Below are 17739 nucleotides of genomic sequence, written 5' to 3'. Positions count from 1 at the left end.
ATCCTTAGAGTGTAAAATGGGGTGGAGTCCCTATGTAAACAGATAACAAAGCGTTTGTTTTGGGAGCAAAGGATCTATTACCTGAACACATGGCAGATCACAGACACAAATCCGCAGGGATTGTGTTTCCTAAACCAATAGTTGACCAGGGCTAGCAGAGTGTGACTACTACATGGCTAATCCTTGCCAACACACACTGTATACAATAAACCCCCCTCCCTTTCTTTCAACTCAAACTTATTGCAACCTCCCTCAGACAAACCAGCACCCCTACAGACTATGTACATGTAGCTGCAAAGTACAGACAGCAAAGAAATAAATTGTTTATACGCACTTTATTATGCTCAAATACATATACAGTAAATACAGAAAAAAACATTTCCAAGGAACTAATAGCATACTTTTCATGAATACTCACTGGTTTTTGAGTCATTCCACATCTGAAGTCCACCTCTAGAAGAGGCCCAACGCAGCTACACTACAAGCCCATGGAAAAAGTATGGGACTGGACCATCAAGGGATCATTCCAACAACTCTCTATGAACTAACATCTCTGACATGTCCTTCGTCCTCCACCTCACGTTGCTCCTCTCCTGGTGCACAGACACGCCTCCCTGCCCACCCCTCCACTCAAGCGGCTAAAGGAGACTCACTGAAGTGACATATGTCGCCAAAGCCTCTCACTTGGCAAAGAGGCTCTCTAAGCCTGTGACAATGACTTGGACAAAGCCTGCACTGCGGGCTACTCATCAAGCATGAAAGAATGGGCGGAGAGGAAGTACAAGCATATCCCTCTTTCTCACTCTCTCTCCCTTTTTCCCGGATCCCTCCATCCTACCTTCCAGAAAAACTATGCACGCCCATTTACACCCGGCTCCATCTCGGTGATTTTAATGCAATGTGTCTTAGCTCCATTGAAAAGAGAAGAGAGTCATCTTCTCTTTTGTGGAAGTGTACTTTCATTTCCATGCAGTGCTCCGGGGGGATTGATAGATGAACACAAGTGAGAACATGCCTGAAACAGACATGATGTTGTTGATAGCAGGCCACTAGGATTTTCAGCAACATGGTTTAACTTTTCCTTTCCATTCCCTTTCTTTTAAAGACTTTTATTGTGCAAGCATAGTTTCTTCTCTGGAGATGTAAAGAATTGATTCAGTTCAGCTATTCAGACAACTTAAATATCCCCTTTTATGCAGAGGAATCTGATGTTATCTCTCAGTAATTCTCTCAATAGGCCCTATTTATATTCCAAGGAGTAAAGCAGAGATTTAAGATATACAGGTAGCATAACAGACACTGTCCTGAGCTAGTGTTTTCCAATTTGTTTCCAGATTAGCATTGTATTAGGAATAATGGAGATTGCATCTACAACATTATTTCCTAAGCCTAATGGGGACATAATGACCGCACCAATTTGGTAATGCTCACACTTTCCTGCAGGGTCATCTAACCAGCAGGAAACTGAGTGGACATTCACAGCCTCAGTATATTTAAAGCCTAAAACTAGGTAGTGCAAGTTACATGGTAGTCTTACCCTGAGATGATCTATTCTAAAGAGAAGAATTGTGTTTTAAATAATTAATCTCAACTGAATTTATTCTGCTTAATAAATAAATTACAAGAAATTCTATCATGCTTTGGTGTTTATGTATTTGCGCTAATTAGGAATCTTTACTTTTTATACTGTCCTACTTTTTTACTTTTAAACCAGTGACTGACTTGCCTCTAATTCAACCTGAAGTCTGTTACTGGACATAATTACACAGTCCATTTAAGACAGTTGTCAGCACTTTAAATGAACCTTTTCCATGTTTAAGAGAGCATGGCTTCTGTAAACAGAGAAAAAGACCTGAGTGGCAAAGCCTACAGGACTTGCATGTTCACTCAAAGACGTGGGACGGAGAATAATGTAAATCAAAAGACAATAGCTTAAACATGGCCAAACACAGTCTGCTCTAAGTAAATATATAAACAGAGTCACCTGGCTTTATGTTGTTGTCATGGGAAGTGGGACAAAAAATGTTAGTACCAAAATTAAAAGAGACTGAAACTACAACATAAAAGATCAATGCTTAAGTAATATAAAATAAAATCTTCTGCAACACATATTTTATGTTAACATATGCAAGTCAATTGAAACATAATTACTTTGACATCAACTTTGTCGGGGCAAATATTTGCTGGTTCCGCCTTCTCCAATTTAAGGCTTTTTCTGCTTTTCTTTTCTTTTCTTTTCAGATTCTGAACTGTAGACATTTGAAGACGTCAGCTGGGGCTCTGAGGAACTGACATATAATGGACAGGACCAAATATATATATTAAATTGTGCTGATAAACCACATCTTATAATATTGATGTAAAATACATGCATCGACTTATTTCAACATCATCATTCCAATTCTGACTCACAAAATGAAATAAACAGAAGAGAATACACAGGATTTTGGCAAGAGTTTTCAGGGTCTCTGCTCATGACCAGTTTCATTGTGCTTGTTAAATTGACGTGACTGTTAAAATAAACGTGAGGCATCTTCATTTGTGAATTCCGACTTCAAGTCTCCACCGACATCTGAATTCCTTGTGGTAACTAACTGAAAAGGTTGCCCTGCCCAATGCCTTTGTCATGATGCATTTCTTCCCAAACAGCCCTTGCCCCTGGTGCTTTCTGAAAATTATAAGTCTTTTCCTTATGTCTTTATCAAACTTCACAAATGCATAGTAATTATAAAAATACCTTCCAAACAAACTTATGAAAAGCTTCACATACTACAACATGAGATGACTGGGTTGAAAAAACTGTAAACACTTTATGTACGTGTACGTGTGTAATGAGTATAATCAAAGAAAGGACGGAAGGCTACCGGGACACACCTAAGTATGTACTCTATTACAACGACGACTAAGGTTATGACACATTCACAATTCTATTACATTCTCAAACATTGTTTGAAATCACAATATAAAAGATTCCAGTGAGTGGAAATCTATGCAAACTATGGGTGGACACAAGCAGACATACAACTACACACACAAAAGAAATGCATCATGACAGGCTTTGCTGTCAACACAGATAATGAGAGCAATGATGGAGGAGGTTTGAGACGTTCATAAACATCTGCTGGGACAGACCGAGGTGAACCCAGCCTTCAGAACTCAAACTCTATTCAGAAGGAAACACTAGAGTGCCTTTGCAAACAAAACCTTGTCTACTTTGTTTGAGCAATTTACAAGTACACAAACAGATTTAAACTCAATGGGTTGAACTACTTAACGTCTCATTCTTAAAATTCACAATGTTAAACACAAATGTTCTGGCTGCTCACACAGCTGAGTTAGGCTGTGACAACTACTACAGCTGGTTCGCAGGCAACAGTGGTTTGAAATAGTTTGTCAGTTTAACCACATGTAAAAGAATAGCGGCTTTGAGGTTACCATCCAGTCTTAGATCGCACCTGGGAGTGACATCTTGAAATGTTGATCTCTTTATCGAACCATATCTAGGCTTCTTTAACTACTACAAATACTCTTGCGCTTATCTGAAGATGACACTTCACTTAATTATGTTTGCACACACAGATTAAAGCAACCAATGTACTGAACTGATGCCAATAGCAGGCAAAGTCTCAATGATCACATCAAATACATAAAGATACAGTAGCCTTCTCGTTCAAGACAGTAATCAATTCAGTTTTTCTATATATATCTGTGCAATGTATGCTGTTTGACATCTCAAAGATAGGCTTAACATCCTCTAGTTTTCCTCTAAACACATCTAAATTTTAAGCTAGTTAAAGTCATAAAACAACAACTCCCCTTACCTGTAAGTTCAACGCGTCTTTTCGTCATTACTTGTCAGTGCAGGAACATGTGCCTCGTCCCCCCGAGGTTTCAGTCCCCCGAGCACTTCAACAAGCTATAATCATGCAAGCCTGGAATTCACGCAAACAGCTCCGTGACACACATCAAACACATCCACATCAAACCTGTGCTTCCAGTATTATGTAAAGAGGCAGGAACTTTCGCATTGTATACAAGCATAACAGGTTTAAAGCAAAAGCGTGCAGCGCCTCATATTTCAAAACCTTTAAACATGCAAAGCATACTTTATGCACGTGGAAAGTTTGTGATCCAAAAATACTAGCATTTACACTAGCATGTGATTTATTTGACTTAAACACAGCAGGTTTGGTTGGAAAATCTAAACACCACATAGTTTTTAAGGTCATTAGAACATCATAAGAGTGATTCCATTCCTCCATCCCAAATGTTAGTTTTGCAGAGCACATGTGCAGCGTGGATGTTTGTGAAGGTGTGTTGCTTAATTAGGTGACACCAAGCCAAGCGATCCCTGCGCTGGCACGCAGTGCTTTCTGGAATGCAGTGGTGGGCCGTCAGTAATATTCATAGTCAAAGTCATAATTCCAAATGGTCTGTCTGCTTCCTTTCATAGCTTTCCCCCTGGTTGCGCTGCTTCCAGACGTGTATTTTCATATTAAAACATTTAACCAATCACATTTCAGCCATCATTTGTTGCCACGGTCAAAGAAATCTGCCTGGAGGCCTTCACAATCAGTTCTGCGGGCCCTGTAGCATAAAATAAGTGTCGATCAAACTGTTGCTTCAGCGTATTCACACCCTTTGATTGGATAGTCAGAGAGTGTACTAGCCAGAGCTAGCAAACTGCATCTGTAGCGAGCTGCACGAGCAAAAATATAGTTGTGTTGATTTAATAGCTGTTTTGTCAACCCACAATGGCTGAAGGAGGAGAAGAAATGGATTTGGTTGCAGATTTATTGTCAAAGCCATTTTCAAGACAGACCTTTCATGAAAAGCTGGACATCGTTAAGAAAGGTCGGGCAACTCTGAAGCAAGCAAGACTGCTGAACCCACTGATCTCCTTGACTTCCTTCAGCAGAGAGCATGGGGCAGCTGTACTCATTTGTGTGTTTGGCGGTGACCATCCCCGTGTCCACTGCTTCTGTCAAGCGGACATTTTCAGCCCTAAAGCGAATTAAAACTTATGCCAGAAATACAACAGGGCAAGCTCGAATTTCAGCATTAGCATCGATGGCGATAGAAAAGGACTTCTTGATGGAACTGAAATGCACGGATAATCTGTACGACAGAGTAATTGAACTCTTCTTGAGGGAAGAGGATGGATTTTGTGTACAAATAATCAGGATTTTTGGTGAGTAAAATGCTGCTATTTTCCTAAATAATATTGCAATTTTATGAGGTTATTATTGATGCTTTTTTATGTGTGTCGCAGCTGTAGCTGCAGTAGAAGGAGACTTGTGCACCCCGGGTTTGTTTCTTCAGTAAAGGCATTTATTCTGGCTACATGAGTTATCTATCTGCGATGCAACGGGTCTTTATACTGCATTTCTGCATAATAAGATGGTTTTTATAGCCATAAAATAGTGATTGAGGGGTGGATTGATTCAGACGGAGTACTACTGAAGGCCGAGGTGTGAAATGCACGGCCCGCCATTCCTGGAATGCCATGTGAAGAACTGCCTCTTTGAACAGAAGCTAGCCTGACGAGCAAACATTTGGCACCCTATTACAACTTTAAATTCTTGATACCAAAGCACAGCCCTTATGGTTGGATATTTCCTGAACAAACTATCTCTCCTCTTATACTGCTTTAGCTTTTTTGGAGAAACATCACCCCCTCTGAGAAAACATGCTCATGTGATAATGAATTATTGCTAAAACTGAATTTCCATTAAAAACACGGGCAACACGGGCAAGAAAACAACGTGAATCACTACAGAAACATGTCCCTTGCAAAAGTGAGGGGTGACAAAGAGTGGCATTCAGGAGCTTAATCAGTTTGCCACAGCTAGCAGCACTGGGAGAGACAGTGTGGAGACGAGCAGTCACACTCAACTTCTCCCCTTCAAACACTGACGCCACGAGAAGACCTCTTCACACCTTCCTTCACCCTGACACATTGTTCGTCGCTGTTGCATAGTGGCAGATAAGGGAGCAGTGTTGTGCTTTATGGTCTGAACTAAGCTCGTAATTAGTTTAAGGGATAATCTTGAAGGCCTAAAGTGGTATTTGGTTGTGTTGGTGAAATCTTTTTTTAAGAAGCCCCACAAATTGAAGACATTTGCTTCAAAACTGCAGTTTTTGTAGGTCCAATGCTGCAGTATTTTTACCAAGTTTACAGAAATAAAACTAACTAAGACATGAACATTTTGTTGGATTATAGCGCTGTGTTTACAAATATTACATTATTAATGAAGGTCATTATGAAATAATAATAAAGTTATACTGAAGTAATAACTTCACAGTTACTTTAATATTTTATAATGACCTCAATATTTCCTTTTTTAGTGATAGTCCATGTATTAAAAATCCGTTTTTGGTATCATAGTGGGTGCCACTCCAGTGTTTGACTTATGGTGGTGGGGTTTGTTTGTATGTTTTTACTTTCATGATTTCTCTGTGTTTAGTTGTTCAGGTCATGACCTATCAATACAGTGATGGCACTATGTGTGTGTTTATTCTGTGCATAATTAGTTGAAATGCACAAGACACCAAAAGCTCAGCTTGAAATATTGGGGAACTAAAAAAAAACTACCTTTTTTGAGTATTTATTCATGGAATTTTTGTTTAATAAATCAAGTGGATTGTGACTATTGTCTATTTTTCTTATGTAGCTCTGCTTTCGTGTGAGTATCAAAATAACTTTGTATGCATTTATTAGTCAAATAGATATAAGCTTTAAATTAAGTTGATTGATGATTTTTTTTTTGACATTTTATGACTTTTTTTTCTTTTCATTTTTTCTTACCAGCTGGTTGTTAATCAGGTTCCTGGCTACTGTTTAACAGGGGTCAACTCACAAATCTCTCAGAAACACTGAGGAAAGCCTAGGGCTGAAACAAGTCAATTTCCTTCTGCCACTGTGCAACATTAAAAGTGCTATATACTTATTTCCAAGTGCTGCTGATGATGATTCATTGTGATTTTTGGGTAGTCACCCATCATACTCTAAAGACATTTCAGTTGATATTAATTTAGCTTTAACAATATATAACAATCATCACCAGAACATACAGTATCTACCAATACAAATTTGTATGTACATAAGTAATGTAAATGTTTTGTTTCCAACTGAGTCGAAGGGACAGTAATTAGACCTGTCGACATACAGCCACCCATGAAGCTACAGAGACTTTCATGTACCTCGGGAAGTTGTGATAAATGCCATTTTATATTGTTTAGAAATAACCGGGCAATCCTGGGGATTAACATTCATCTCCAAAGGGCTCAGACACATAGTACACTTCAGGTGAGACCTGCCTGGTCATGCACACACCACTGTAAACACTCACTCTCCCTAAAAGAAAAGGAAGAAAGAAAAGAGAGATTTTCCTGTCACTTTGAAAAACACATTTGGGTCTTTCTTCAAATGGCTTGCACCTGCAGCCTAGTTTCAACTCAATTAAGACACAAAAAGATGAGGAGTAACATTTCAACCTCAACATCTGTTTGTCTGGATGAAGAGAGTCTGAGCCGGGACTCCAATACCATAAGTGTGTGTGACATTAAGAGGTATCGTGTATAATCTGTGCAGATTCAAAAATATAATACGTTTTAGTCACTGGCATATGTGGGAATAATGATACAGAGTCACATGCATAACAGCATTCTACAAAAAATAGAGTAAAGTGAAATATTTCTGAACAATTCTAGCAGGAAAGAAGAGAAATAAGGATACGTGTTGACAGTTAATTGCTGAAATTTTCCACATTAACCACAGGCTTTTGGGAGAGAACAAAAGTAGCAGTGGCAATTTTTCTGGCATCTACTACATTAACAAAATCATCAAACTTCTTAGAAACTCATCAGAAATAAATTACCTATCTGCCTACACATGATGAGCTGGCAATCAGTGAGTTTTGAAGCACCTGCTGCAACATGTCAAGAGACTAAGGCTCATGAGTCACCTCAAAGTGCACCCTCAAAGTTATTAATCATATCATTACATGTATAGCAAGCTCTGACAAGGGCTCACAACACATAATCAGACAAGTACAAGTTTTGTTTTCATATAAAAAAGCTGAACTGACTAAAACCCCAACCCAACTATAAAGTGTAATGACGAAAACAGACAATTGATACTTAGAAAAAGTCAACTAAAAACACAATCAGAGTCATCCTAATATAAGAATGGCTGATGGATAATGTCCTATTATTGCAGTATTAAAGGCAGCTAGGGCATTTCATGCGCTCTTTCTAAAAACTGACTCCAATTTCAGCTCGTTTTAACCTGGTTTGCCCTCAATCTGTTATACAATGCTATGGCTCAGAGCCAATAGTGCTTGAGGAGACTCATCAGCTTCTAAATTACTATCTGGACAGAAAACATAGGAGTTGTACCTTGCATCACCCCGTGTTAGTGACAGCCTCACCGCTGTCTAACACAGACCCATGACAGGGGTACCCCTGTGAAAGTGTCAGGACCTTGCTTCATTAGCATTTTTGGAACACCATGAATGAAAGTGTTTGTTCTGGTCTGCGCGCCCAATTGAAAGGGTCCATTAAAGAGTGTTTTAGGGGTTCCACTGTATTGGGTCGGAAGTTTGGGAGCTGGTGTATGGAGGAAAGTGCCAGAGCAAAGGAAAAATGTTCTGAGGGATCAATCTGTATGCAGATGATACACTGCTTGACATCTTTCAGCATGTGAACAGGTGGGCCATAAAACAACAGTGACAACATCAATCCAGTTAATAAATGTTTCAACACAGACACTTAAAATGTCGGCAGGTTGTGATTAAACCCCGGGTGGCTGGTCTCACAATCAGGGCCAAGTTTCAACTGAAACCTGTTTACTGTAAGTCAGATATTGCAACATACCCACTGGCAAGTCTGCTGTCTAACAATTATAAAAGACCTCCTTTTCCTGTCTCAATGTGGCGTGTTGAAGACATTTGATTATTATAACACTGCAGTAAACCTTGATAATGAAAAATTAAACTTCAAAGTACTACAAAATGTCTGTTACCATGAACCAGTATTTGTAAATGTTGTAAGTTGAGGAAACACGTCCTTTTAAGAGGCAGAAACCTCAAGCAGACCCCGGCTCTAGGTGGGCGGCCATGTGTTCTGTGATTTACTGAACGTCCAACATGAAGCTGCTGGTTAAGAGTTTTTAGTAAAATAAAGACTGTGTCAGGTGTGCAAGATCAGGTTTCTGGAGAAATACCACAATATACAGGAGCGTTTCCCCTGCAGGGTCCATTATTTTTATTATATGGTCTTCTGTGCATTATCACTGTTATACCATGGTGAACAGATTAAGGTTACATTTACTTATATATATATTAATTTCACCAGTAAAAATTAGTAACTTATAAGTATATTGTCGCTTTATGTAATTACAGTTATCAGACCTTTATTGATAAGGTAACAAAAATTAAGTATTGTGCACTTTGATGTAGACATGGGAGGAAATTAAAATTTTATGTTATGATTATAATTGCGATTCATGATATTATCATGTAACCATCAAAAACGTATTAGAATCACTTTACCTTACATTTAGTTAAGAAACACATATTATATTGCCTCACAGATAGGAACCTCAGATAGGAACATCATCTCCCTGTCGTTCTTTAGTTTTGAATCCATAATATTTCCACATATCTGGTTTATCTTTTTTGTGGGGGATACAACGGGCAAGCCAAGATGACTTTTGGAAGGTTTTTGGAAAGATGCTGGCTGCAAATTGTGACAATTCAAAAATAAATCAGGAAATCAAGACCTCACACTTCATTCAAGCTATACAGCTTTTTTCAAGAAATTCCTGATTATTTTGATCCCTGATTGTCCAAATGTTGCAAATTCACCACAAAGTACTTTTCTGAGTGTTTGTTTTTCACGATATGTGATAGTATCTATATCAAATCACCCCAAATTTGATGTGAAGAATCTTTTCATAAAAAGTTTCCAGCTGTATCATTTGTATCTGTTCATTGGAAAGAAGCATTTCTGACAAGCAGGGAGATGTATGCTGATTTCCTTGAACCTCGGGTGCTGATAACAATGTAGATGCATGTCAACAAAAGTAGAACTGCATACTACCACACAAAGAGTGATGTGTAAGATTACTGTGAGCAAGCTTGTGACCCCAACAAACTATGAAAGTTAGGAAGTGCGAGTGAGACAAAAACAGAGAAAATGAGAGGGGGTGGAAGAGAGGTTTGGGGGTGATATCTACGGCACAGGAGAGCAAAATCCATGGGAATTCAACTCATTAGCATATGAATCAAATTCCAGCAGCAGGAAAAAACAGACATGCAGTTCAGAGCCCGTTGTTAGGAATACCAGCAGTAGATGAGCAAAATCATTGCACTCGGAGTGCAAGGGTCAAAGTTAATCCTCCCATGGTGTGCTACAAAAGTAGAGTTAAAGATTTCAGAGGCCTGGGTAAGATATGATAAAGATAAAACAACATATTACCATGACACATTGTAGGAATTCAAACAAGCTTGTACAACGTCCTCACCACAGGGGTGAAACTCTGAGCATTAAAAAGCTGCTGCTTCTACTGATTATAAAAGAAGCCTCTAAGATAATATTCTCAACATATGTATTAGAGCTAAAAAGCTTAGCCAATTAATCGAGGGAAAATAATGAAAATTAACCTGCAAACGCTTCTTCTTTCTTTGCTAATGATTTTATCTTTTTCTATGTGATAGTAAATTGAATATCATTCGGTTTTTAACTGTTGGAGAAAGTAATACGTTTTAAAATGTCACCCTTATAATGGGTATTTTTTACTATTTTCTTCTATTTTACAGACAAAAAATGAATTGACAAAATAATCAGCAGATTAATTGATAATGAAAATAATCATAGATTCAACATGTGTACTTTACAATCCAAATCCAGATCAACAGATAATGATTTTTGACTTTTGGCGGCTGTAAGTAACTATATACATTTATTAAAGTACTGTACTAAAGCAACCATAATAAATACTTTTTTAATATAATACATTTTATAATACATTGTATCAAATTAAAATGTGAATGGGGTTGCTTATAGTCATGAACCTACAGAGAACTATCACTCAAACCTGCTGGAAGCATAAATAAGCAGCTGTTTGTTAACAACTAAACTTAAAAGCTGTTGGTACGTCAGTGTACAATTTTGAGGCTACTTTCAGTAACTCCATTTTATGCTATTTAAATGAATTGAGCCTCATCTCGACTAGCTACAATAATATACTATTGCTTACACATAATAAATGAGTAATAGTAATCAAATAATGTATTTTTATATATTTATACTGTATATCCTACTATAAATCTTTAGTAAAACAACCTTAGAGTTGTACATTTGATACCTAAGTGTAAGTACATCTTGCTGAATACACTTCTCCAGTTTGACTATAATATAATTGTGAAAGCACAACATTTACTTATAATTCAGTATTTTTCTCATAGTGATATTGCTACTTTCACTTAAAGAACCAGTATGTGGGATTTAGTGGCATCTAGCAGTGTAGTTGGAGACTAAAACCTCTTCGTCTCACCCTTGCGTTCCAAGCGTGTATGAGAAACTATGGTGGCTGCAGAAAAACAAACGCAAAAAGCCCTATCTAAAAGCAGTGTTCGGTTTGTCTGTTCTGGGATACCATAGAAACAAAGCGATTCAGCATGGTGGCCTCTGATGATAAAAACGGCTCATTCTAAGATAACAAAACCAAACAAACATTGTTTTAAGGTGATTATACACTAATGAAAACACACCTATGGATATTATTTTACATTTCTGCCAATAGATTCTCGGAAATTATACTCACTGCACAATCAATAAATCAATAAATACACTGGAAATGCTATACAGCAAGAAAACATGTTTTCAGTCTACTATTAGTGGTGGGAACCTGCTGTGGTTAAAAAATATCTCTCAAGCCTTAGGGCAGGGGAACATGTATGAACATGGAAATCATGCGTCATAATGAAATTCTTTACTCCTGTCAAACACCAAGGACCTCTTATCATTATGCATTTCCACACACATGCGCCTGCTGTACAGTCAGATTCAGTGTTTATTGTGTGATATTCTCTAATTTTAAACAAGCCTATCTAAAGTCTGCTCAGGTTCAAGAACCAAAACAAAACAGACTTGGGTCCACTGACAAACCTGCAGGAGGTAACCACACACAGAGAGGCTGTTTACTTCATAGTCTGGCAATTGGGACATGCTGTCACTGTCAACAAGGCGATACGCTGTAAATGTCACAACTTATTTGGGTATTTCAGGCTCAAAGTGAGCGTTTGTCCTCGAAAGAGGGGTCTTAACAGTGAGGGCACTGTTCAAAAGCAGGAGTCCAGATGAATGCCGTGAAGAGCATTTCAAGCGCCAGCAAAGCATGTTCCTCACTTTCTAGGAGGAATGCAGCCTATTGTCAACTGAACTTGTACAAAAGCTCCTGAAAGTGCAGCGCGGGGGTGGCAGGAGGCTGAGGACAACATATGTGACCTCCCTTGAAGCCAGATCATCCCGCTCCTCTTGTGCTCGCCAGAGAGCCTTCAGTTGTTCCAATTCAGACGAGGTGCAAAGTTATTTGTGCCCCCTGTGTGAGGCACTGATTTCACCGAACAGTTGTCGGCTGGAGCGGTCATGACCTTTTTGCTCTTGGTTGTTAGGAACTGCCAGAGCAGAGAAAGCCAGACACCATGGTAACATGACTGCTGGTATCTATGCTGGAAAGATTTACTGGGAATTTTGAAGAAATTTCCACAGGATACAAGTGTAATCCTTTGACCAGTGGAAGTGTCATGCTAACAAATCTGTCTGTATGTAAAAAGGCAGGCAAGATAGACAGGCTGAAGAGACAATCAGTTTCTGACAGTGACCCCTCTATTTTAAACTGCAGCATTGACAGTGTTGATTTCCTGTGTCGGTGACTCCTGTAAATATTTCACAAGCATTCCAAATGTGGACTGGCTGTCCTCGGAGGAGAGCAATAAATTCCCTTACAAAATACACATGTCAGTGCTCAACCCGTTTAGTTTCTCTTTCATGGTCATCTTCTGATAAAAGCCAACCAAGCATCATTAAATGATTGAGCAAGAAGTGGGGAAGGGACTCCAGCATATCCTTTTATGGCACCGAAGCATGGAGTTGCTACTTGCTACACAAACTGATACTCACAGCAGGAAAGAGCATGGGAACAACACAGCAGAACCACCTGCCATGCTTTATCAAACATAAAAATGACCCTTTTTACATTGGGAACTACTTACACATGATGAAGACTAATGGACCTAATACAAAAAGATGAACGAAAGATCGACTATGACACTATGTTTCTGACAGCTGTTATCTTCTCAAGTACACGGACTGCTAAATTTATTCATGTATGCAGTATTCTCAGATTATCTTCTTAAACAGTACTTAAACAGTTAATCCACATGAATGCTTTCTCCGAGTCTATTGATATGTAAAGTATGTGATTAGCGTGATTCTCTAGAAAAGCAAACACAATCACTTTTTTCTTAATTCATTCTTTGCTTCAGGTATAAGAGATGTTTTGCAGCCTTTGCCATCCGCTTTAAAGCAATCTTTGTTTCCCATAGACAATTTCTTGATTTGACTGTAGTAACATATGAATGATTTGACAATTAAACAATTTAACATCTCATGCCTGTTTAACAACTTTTATATTTTGCAGGGAACCTTTAATTGCTTTACACTAAGCAGAAAATGTAATTTGGTATCTGTGCTTTTTCCCTTTCTGTTTTCTCTAATTAAAGGAATCCCCAACCGCGTCTGCCTCATCAATAAGTTCCAACACTGAGATCAATTACTAGTGGCTCTCAGAATTTGATAGCAACAAATGCACACATTAACCATCTGAAATCCCTCTGGAAGTGACAGAAAATCTATTAGACTTGAGTTATTTGCGATCTAGACGATTTATTATACCACTAAATTAGATTATCAGGTTATGTTATATTCTTTCATGCAGTGGCGGCATGTCAATAGCATAATGTTGTTGACTATAAGTGACTTGCATGGAGTTTTACTCTTCACTGATTAAGTGGCTGAGAAACTCACCCCCTGCCTGGTAAGGCTCTTATATTGCACTAGCTGCTCCTAATGGATAACAATGAGCTGCTCAGATGCTGACAGCAGCTAAACATACTCTTTTCTGTCACGAAACATTTGGCAGTCTTCCAAACCCACCTAATGCATAATACAATAGCAGAATTTTGCATACATGTGCTACACACATTTTATACTAATAAAGTATTAATATAATATTTAATTTCACTTTCAAGTTTTTGTCAGTTACCACAACTGTGAAGCCAGGGTTTGACCAAGACCCGCAGAGCTGAGTAACAGTAAAACTCCTTTGACAGGCACCAATTATACAATTACAGAGGTTGCTGACAGGCTATTATCTCTTCTTTTTCTCTGGAAGGCAGACAAGGTAGGTGGAGACAGCATGCCTGGCATGTGGCAACACATGCTGGATATACCTGTCCCAGGCTGACGGTGTGTACAACCTCTGAAAAAGTAGTAGCAAGTGATTTACTGGGACACTTTAACATTTATGTTCTCTCATTCTTGCCACTGGGGAGCTATTTGCCTAGGAAAGTTTTGATTTCCATTTCACGGTGTCAGAGCATTATGACATTTCCAGCGTGAATCCACAGTCAGTTTCCATTCAAGTGTTTGCTTCATAAGAAGTGCACTCAGACAAACCACTCACCATCTGACATTTAGAATTTATCATCCTTTCTCTGCCTCTAATAAACCAGAAAATGCCGGTGAGCCACGGGTTTGGAAGGCTCAATCCGTTTTTGTGGAAAACCCATTTAGTCTAAACAACCTGCGCGATAACAGGGTTTTCTGAGAGAGAGAAAAATATCTAAATCTTTACACCGAAGAAGGAGAAGAGGAACAGAGAAACGGCTTTGTGTCTTAAGTAGACTGAATCCCAGTAGACCTGCAACAGTCGACGGAAAATTACTTGGCATTATTTTGATCATCAAATTGTTTTATAAGCAAAAATGTGCTTCTTCCACTTTCTCAAATGTGAGGGATTGATGCTTTTCTTTTGTCATAATTGACAGTGAAAAAAAGTCGGCCACGCATTCATTTGTGTTTGTGGGAAACTGTGATTGTGTGATTGTGTGTTTCTAAGATTTTATGGAGAAAACAATTCACTGAGGAAAGAATCACCGAATTAAATGATAATGAAAATCATATTTGCAGCTCTGAATCCAAGATTAAACATTGTGAGTGCTTATCAGGCTACAACTGACATTTTCATTGATTAGTAAGGAGTTTATTTTCTTGATTAACTGATTAATCATTTGGTTAATAACATTTAAGAAAATTGTAATAAAAAAAAGCCCATTAGTTTCATAGAACGTAATGTCTTCAGACGTCTTATTTTATCCTACCAACAGAACAAAGCACAATGATCATTAATGACAATGATGATAAAACAAAGAAAATCAGGACATTTTAATGTTTAAGAAGCTTGACCTTAAACCATTCCTCATTTATCACAGAAAGAATCCGATAGCGAGGCACACCACGCCAGAATGAACACATAACCGGATGAAAGTTTAAATTAAAAGCTGACCTGCTTTTCATGTAACAACTTGTTGTACTGTAAATGAATTTATTAAAAGCTTGGTCCAGACATCACCACAGGGAGTGAGGATCCCAGGATTCCCCAATTACCACATTTCAGTCAAGTTGGGTTACACAAAGAGGGAGACTCGACCCATTTCACTATGACAAAGCTGCAGAGGCTTGAATAGGCCAGCTTTACAGGACAGAGCGTGGCCAATGCTCCGGGCAATTCACCCACCACCACTCCTCTTTACTCTCTGAGTGACCAGACAGACGAACAGACAGAGAGAGATGTGATCTCACTGTGAACCGTTTGCATTCATGTAAGGAATGCAATGCATCTGTATGTCATAAAAAAAACAAAAAAGGAAGGTCTTGAAGAACTTGAATTTGATTTTGGATAGCTTTGAAGTTAATGTCGGCACCAGGAAGAGCTACAGTATGCTGGTTACAGAAACAAATATTCAAAAAATAAAAAAGGGGAAATGCTTTGCACAGCTGTATGTACAACTGTACTGTAAGAATGAAGAAAACAACAACAACAAACAAATACCTCAACTGCAGAGGGAGGGAGAAACACACCAGCACAAATAATTAATAGATAAAAATCTAAACTTTTTACTTGGGCTCCAATAACATGAATGTGCACAGATTCCTTTTTCACAGATAGTTTTTATCAAGCAAGACAAGCACAGGTCTTTACCTGAGAACTTCCCCTGATTTCAACTGATAAATAAATAAGACTTTCAGTAATGCAACGTGGGGCTCTGGTGTTTTATGCTGGTATCCCAACTTATCACAGTGTGCCTCTGTGACGAAGCTGTGTGTCTTTTATTCTGTCACAAACCCGGATAAAAAGAACATTTAGTTGTCTAAAGATACATTGTGTTGCACAGCTTACCCATAAGACGAGCAACTGGAGTGATCGCTGATGATGAAGAGTCCTCTACCTATCGAGGTTTCGTCTTCACTCAGGAAAAGTTCGTCGAGTGATGGCAACTTTTTTTTTTTTTTTTTAGTCCGCGGTATGATTCAGAGCTGAAGGAGTGACAAACATCGCAACTCCTGCTGGAATACTTTGCGACACTCGCAGAGTTTTGCGGAACTCTCGGACTAGTTAACAACTGCCGCTCTGACTCAACTCTCCACAAGGTCGTTTCTCTATTTTGGAAGCGACAGAGGTCAAAGGACAGGCGGTGGAATGGCTGCTGTCATACACTATAACCGGCAGACACCCATAGGCTTTGAGTAAAACATGTGCGCATATAGAACGTGGGGAAATATGTCATCCCGCGTGTGCGCGCGTGTCGACTGTCAATCAATTCAATTCAAAGGCGCGTGAGCGGCGTCATCGCTCTCCCACCCATTGATACCTGAGCACAGAGCTGCTTCACATAATGCATAACAACACCGCCGTGTAAGCGTCAGTTACATTGGTTATAGGTGATTTCAAAGGACAATTACTGCTCATTCATGCACGTAATTGCACTTTCCGAATATCTAAAGAGGATAAATGGCTGCTGAGTGGATTTACCTTCTCTATACTGTATTTGGCTGCTCAAATCCCAAGCTGATAGCTATAGCATAGAATTTCAAAATGGACAAGTGCTACTTTACAATATAGCCCTATCTCTCATGCGCACTCACAGAGAGTGAGAAGGTGAACACACACAAAACTATGCAGGTGTTTGTTCAGAGTGACACACCCATCTGAGTTCACTTGCACTCCAGAGTCATATCAGCTCTATAGTGAACAAACACAATTAACACTAACCAAAAACAAAGCACGTGTTGAGTGTGTTTTATTGTCTCAGAGTTGAACATTTCAGATGAAGTGTTTGTCTCTGAAGGAATGTGAAGTGCAGGTATGTGGAGAGAGAGCGTTCTTGCAGATTGCAGAATCCAGACCATTTGATCATATCCACAGCTTTAATTATCTCTGAGATAAACTAAAACCTGTCCCAAGATGATGTAGATGGGATTTGAAGTGAAGAGTAGAAACAGTCTATTAATTATCACAATCGATGAATAATTTAACTCATTTTCTTAATCATTGGTTCTCCCTTCTCATTATTGAATATTTACAGAATTTCTTTGCTGTCTATGGTGGTT

At 38.7% G+C, this 17739-nt stretch overlaps 1 protein-coding gene across 12 annotated transcripts in view; it reads right to left on the bottom strand.

The window, feature by feature from the left end:
- Positions 1-16920, bottom strand: part of LOC127377067 (neural cell adhesion molecule L1-like protein) — a 50097-nt gene extending 33177 nt beyond the window's left edge. For 3 of the 12 annotated variants that reach the window (XM_051424649.1, XM_051424650.1, XM_051424651.1), the window contains exons 1-2: positions 3822-4016; positions 2152-2288 (exon numbers count right to left, since the gene is read on the bottom strand). In XM_051424649.1, the coding sequence (XP_051280609.1) occupies positions 2152-2159 (8 nt within the window). In that variant the 5' untranslated portion in view covers positions 2160-2288; positions 3822-4016. Of the gene's footprint in view, positions 1-418; positions 914-2151; positions 2289-3821; positions 4020-16528 lie in introns of those variants that run through there. The other 9 variants (XM_051424653.1, XM_051424654.1, XM_051424645.1 and 6 more) reach the window with 9 other exon arrangements.
- Between the last annotated feature and the right edge of the window lie 819 nt (positions 16921-17739).

This window comes from Dicentrarchus labrax, unplaced genomic scaffold (genome assembly GCF_905237075.1).
Source record: "Dicentrarchus labrax unplaced genomic scaffold, dlabrax2021, whole genome shotgun sequence".
Lineage (NCBI taxonomy): Eukaryota > Metazoa > Chordata > Actinopteri > Moronidae > Dicentrarchus > Dicentrarchus labrax.
This window is presented reverse-complemented; position numbering and strand designations above follow the sequence as displayed.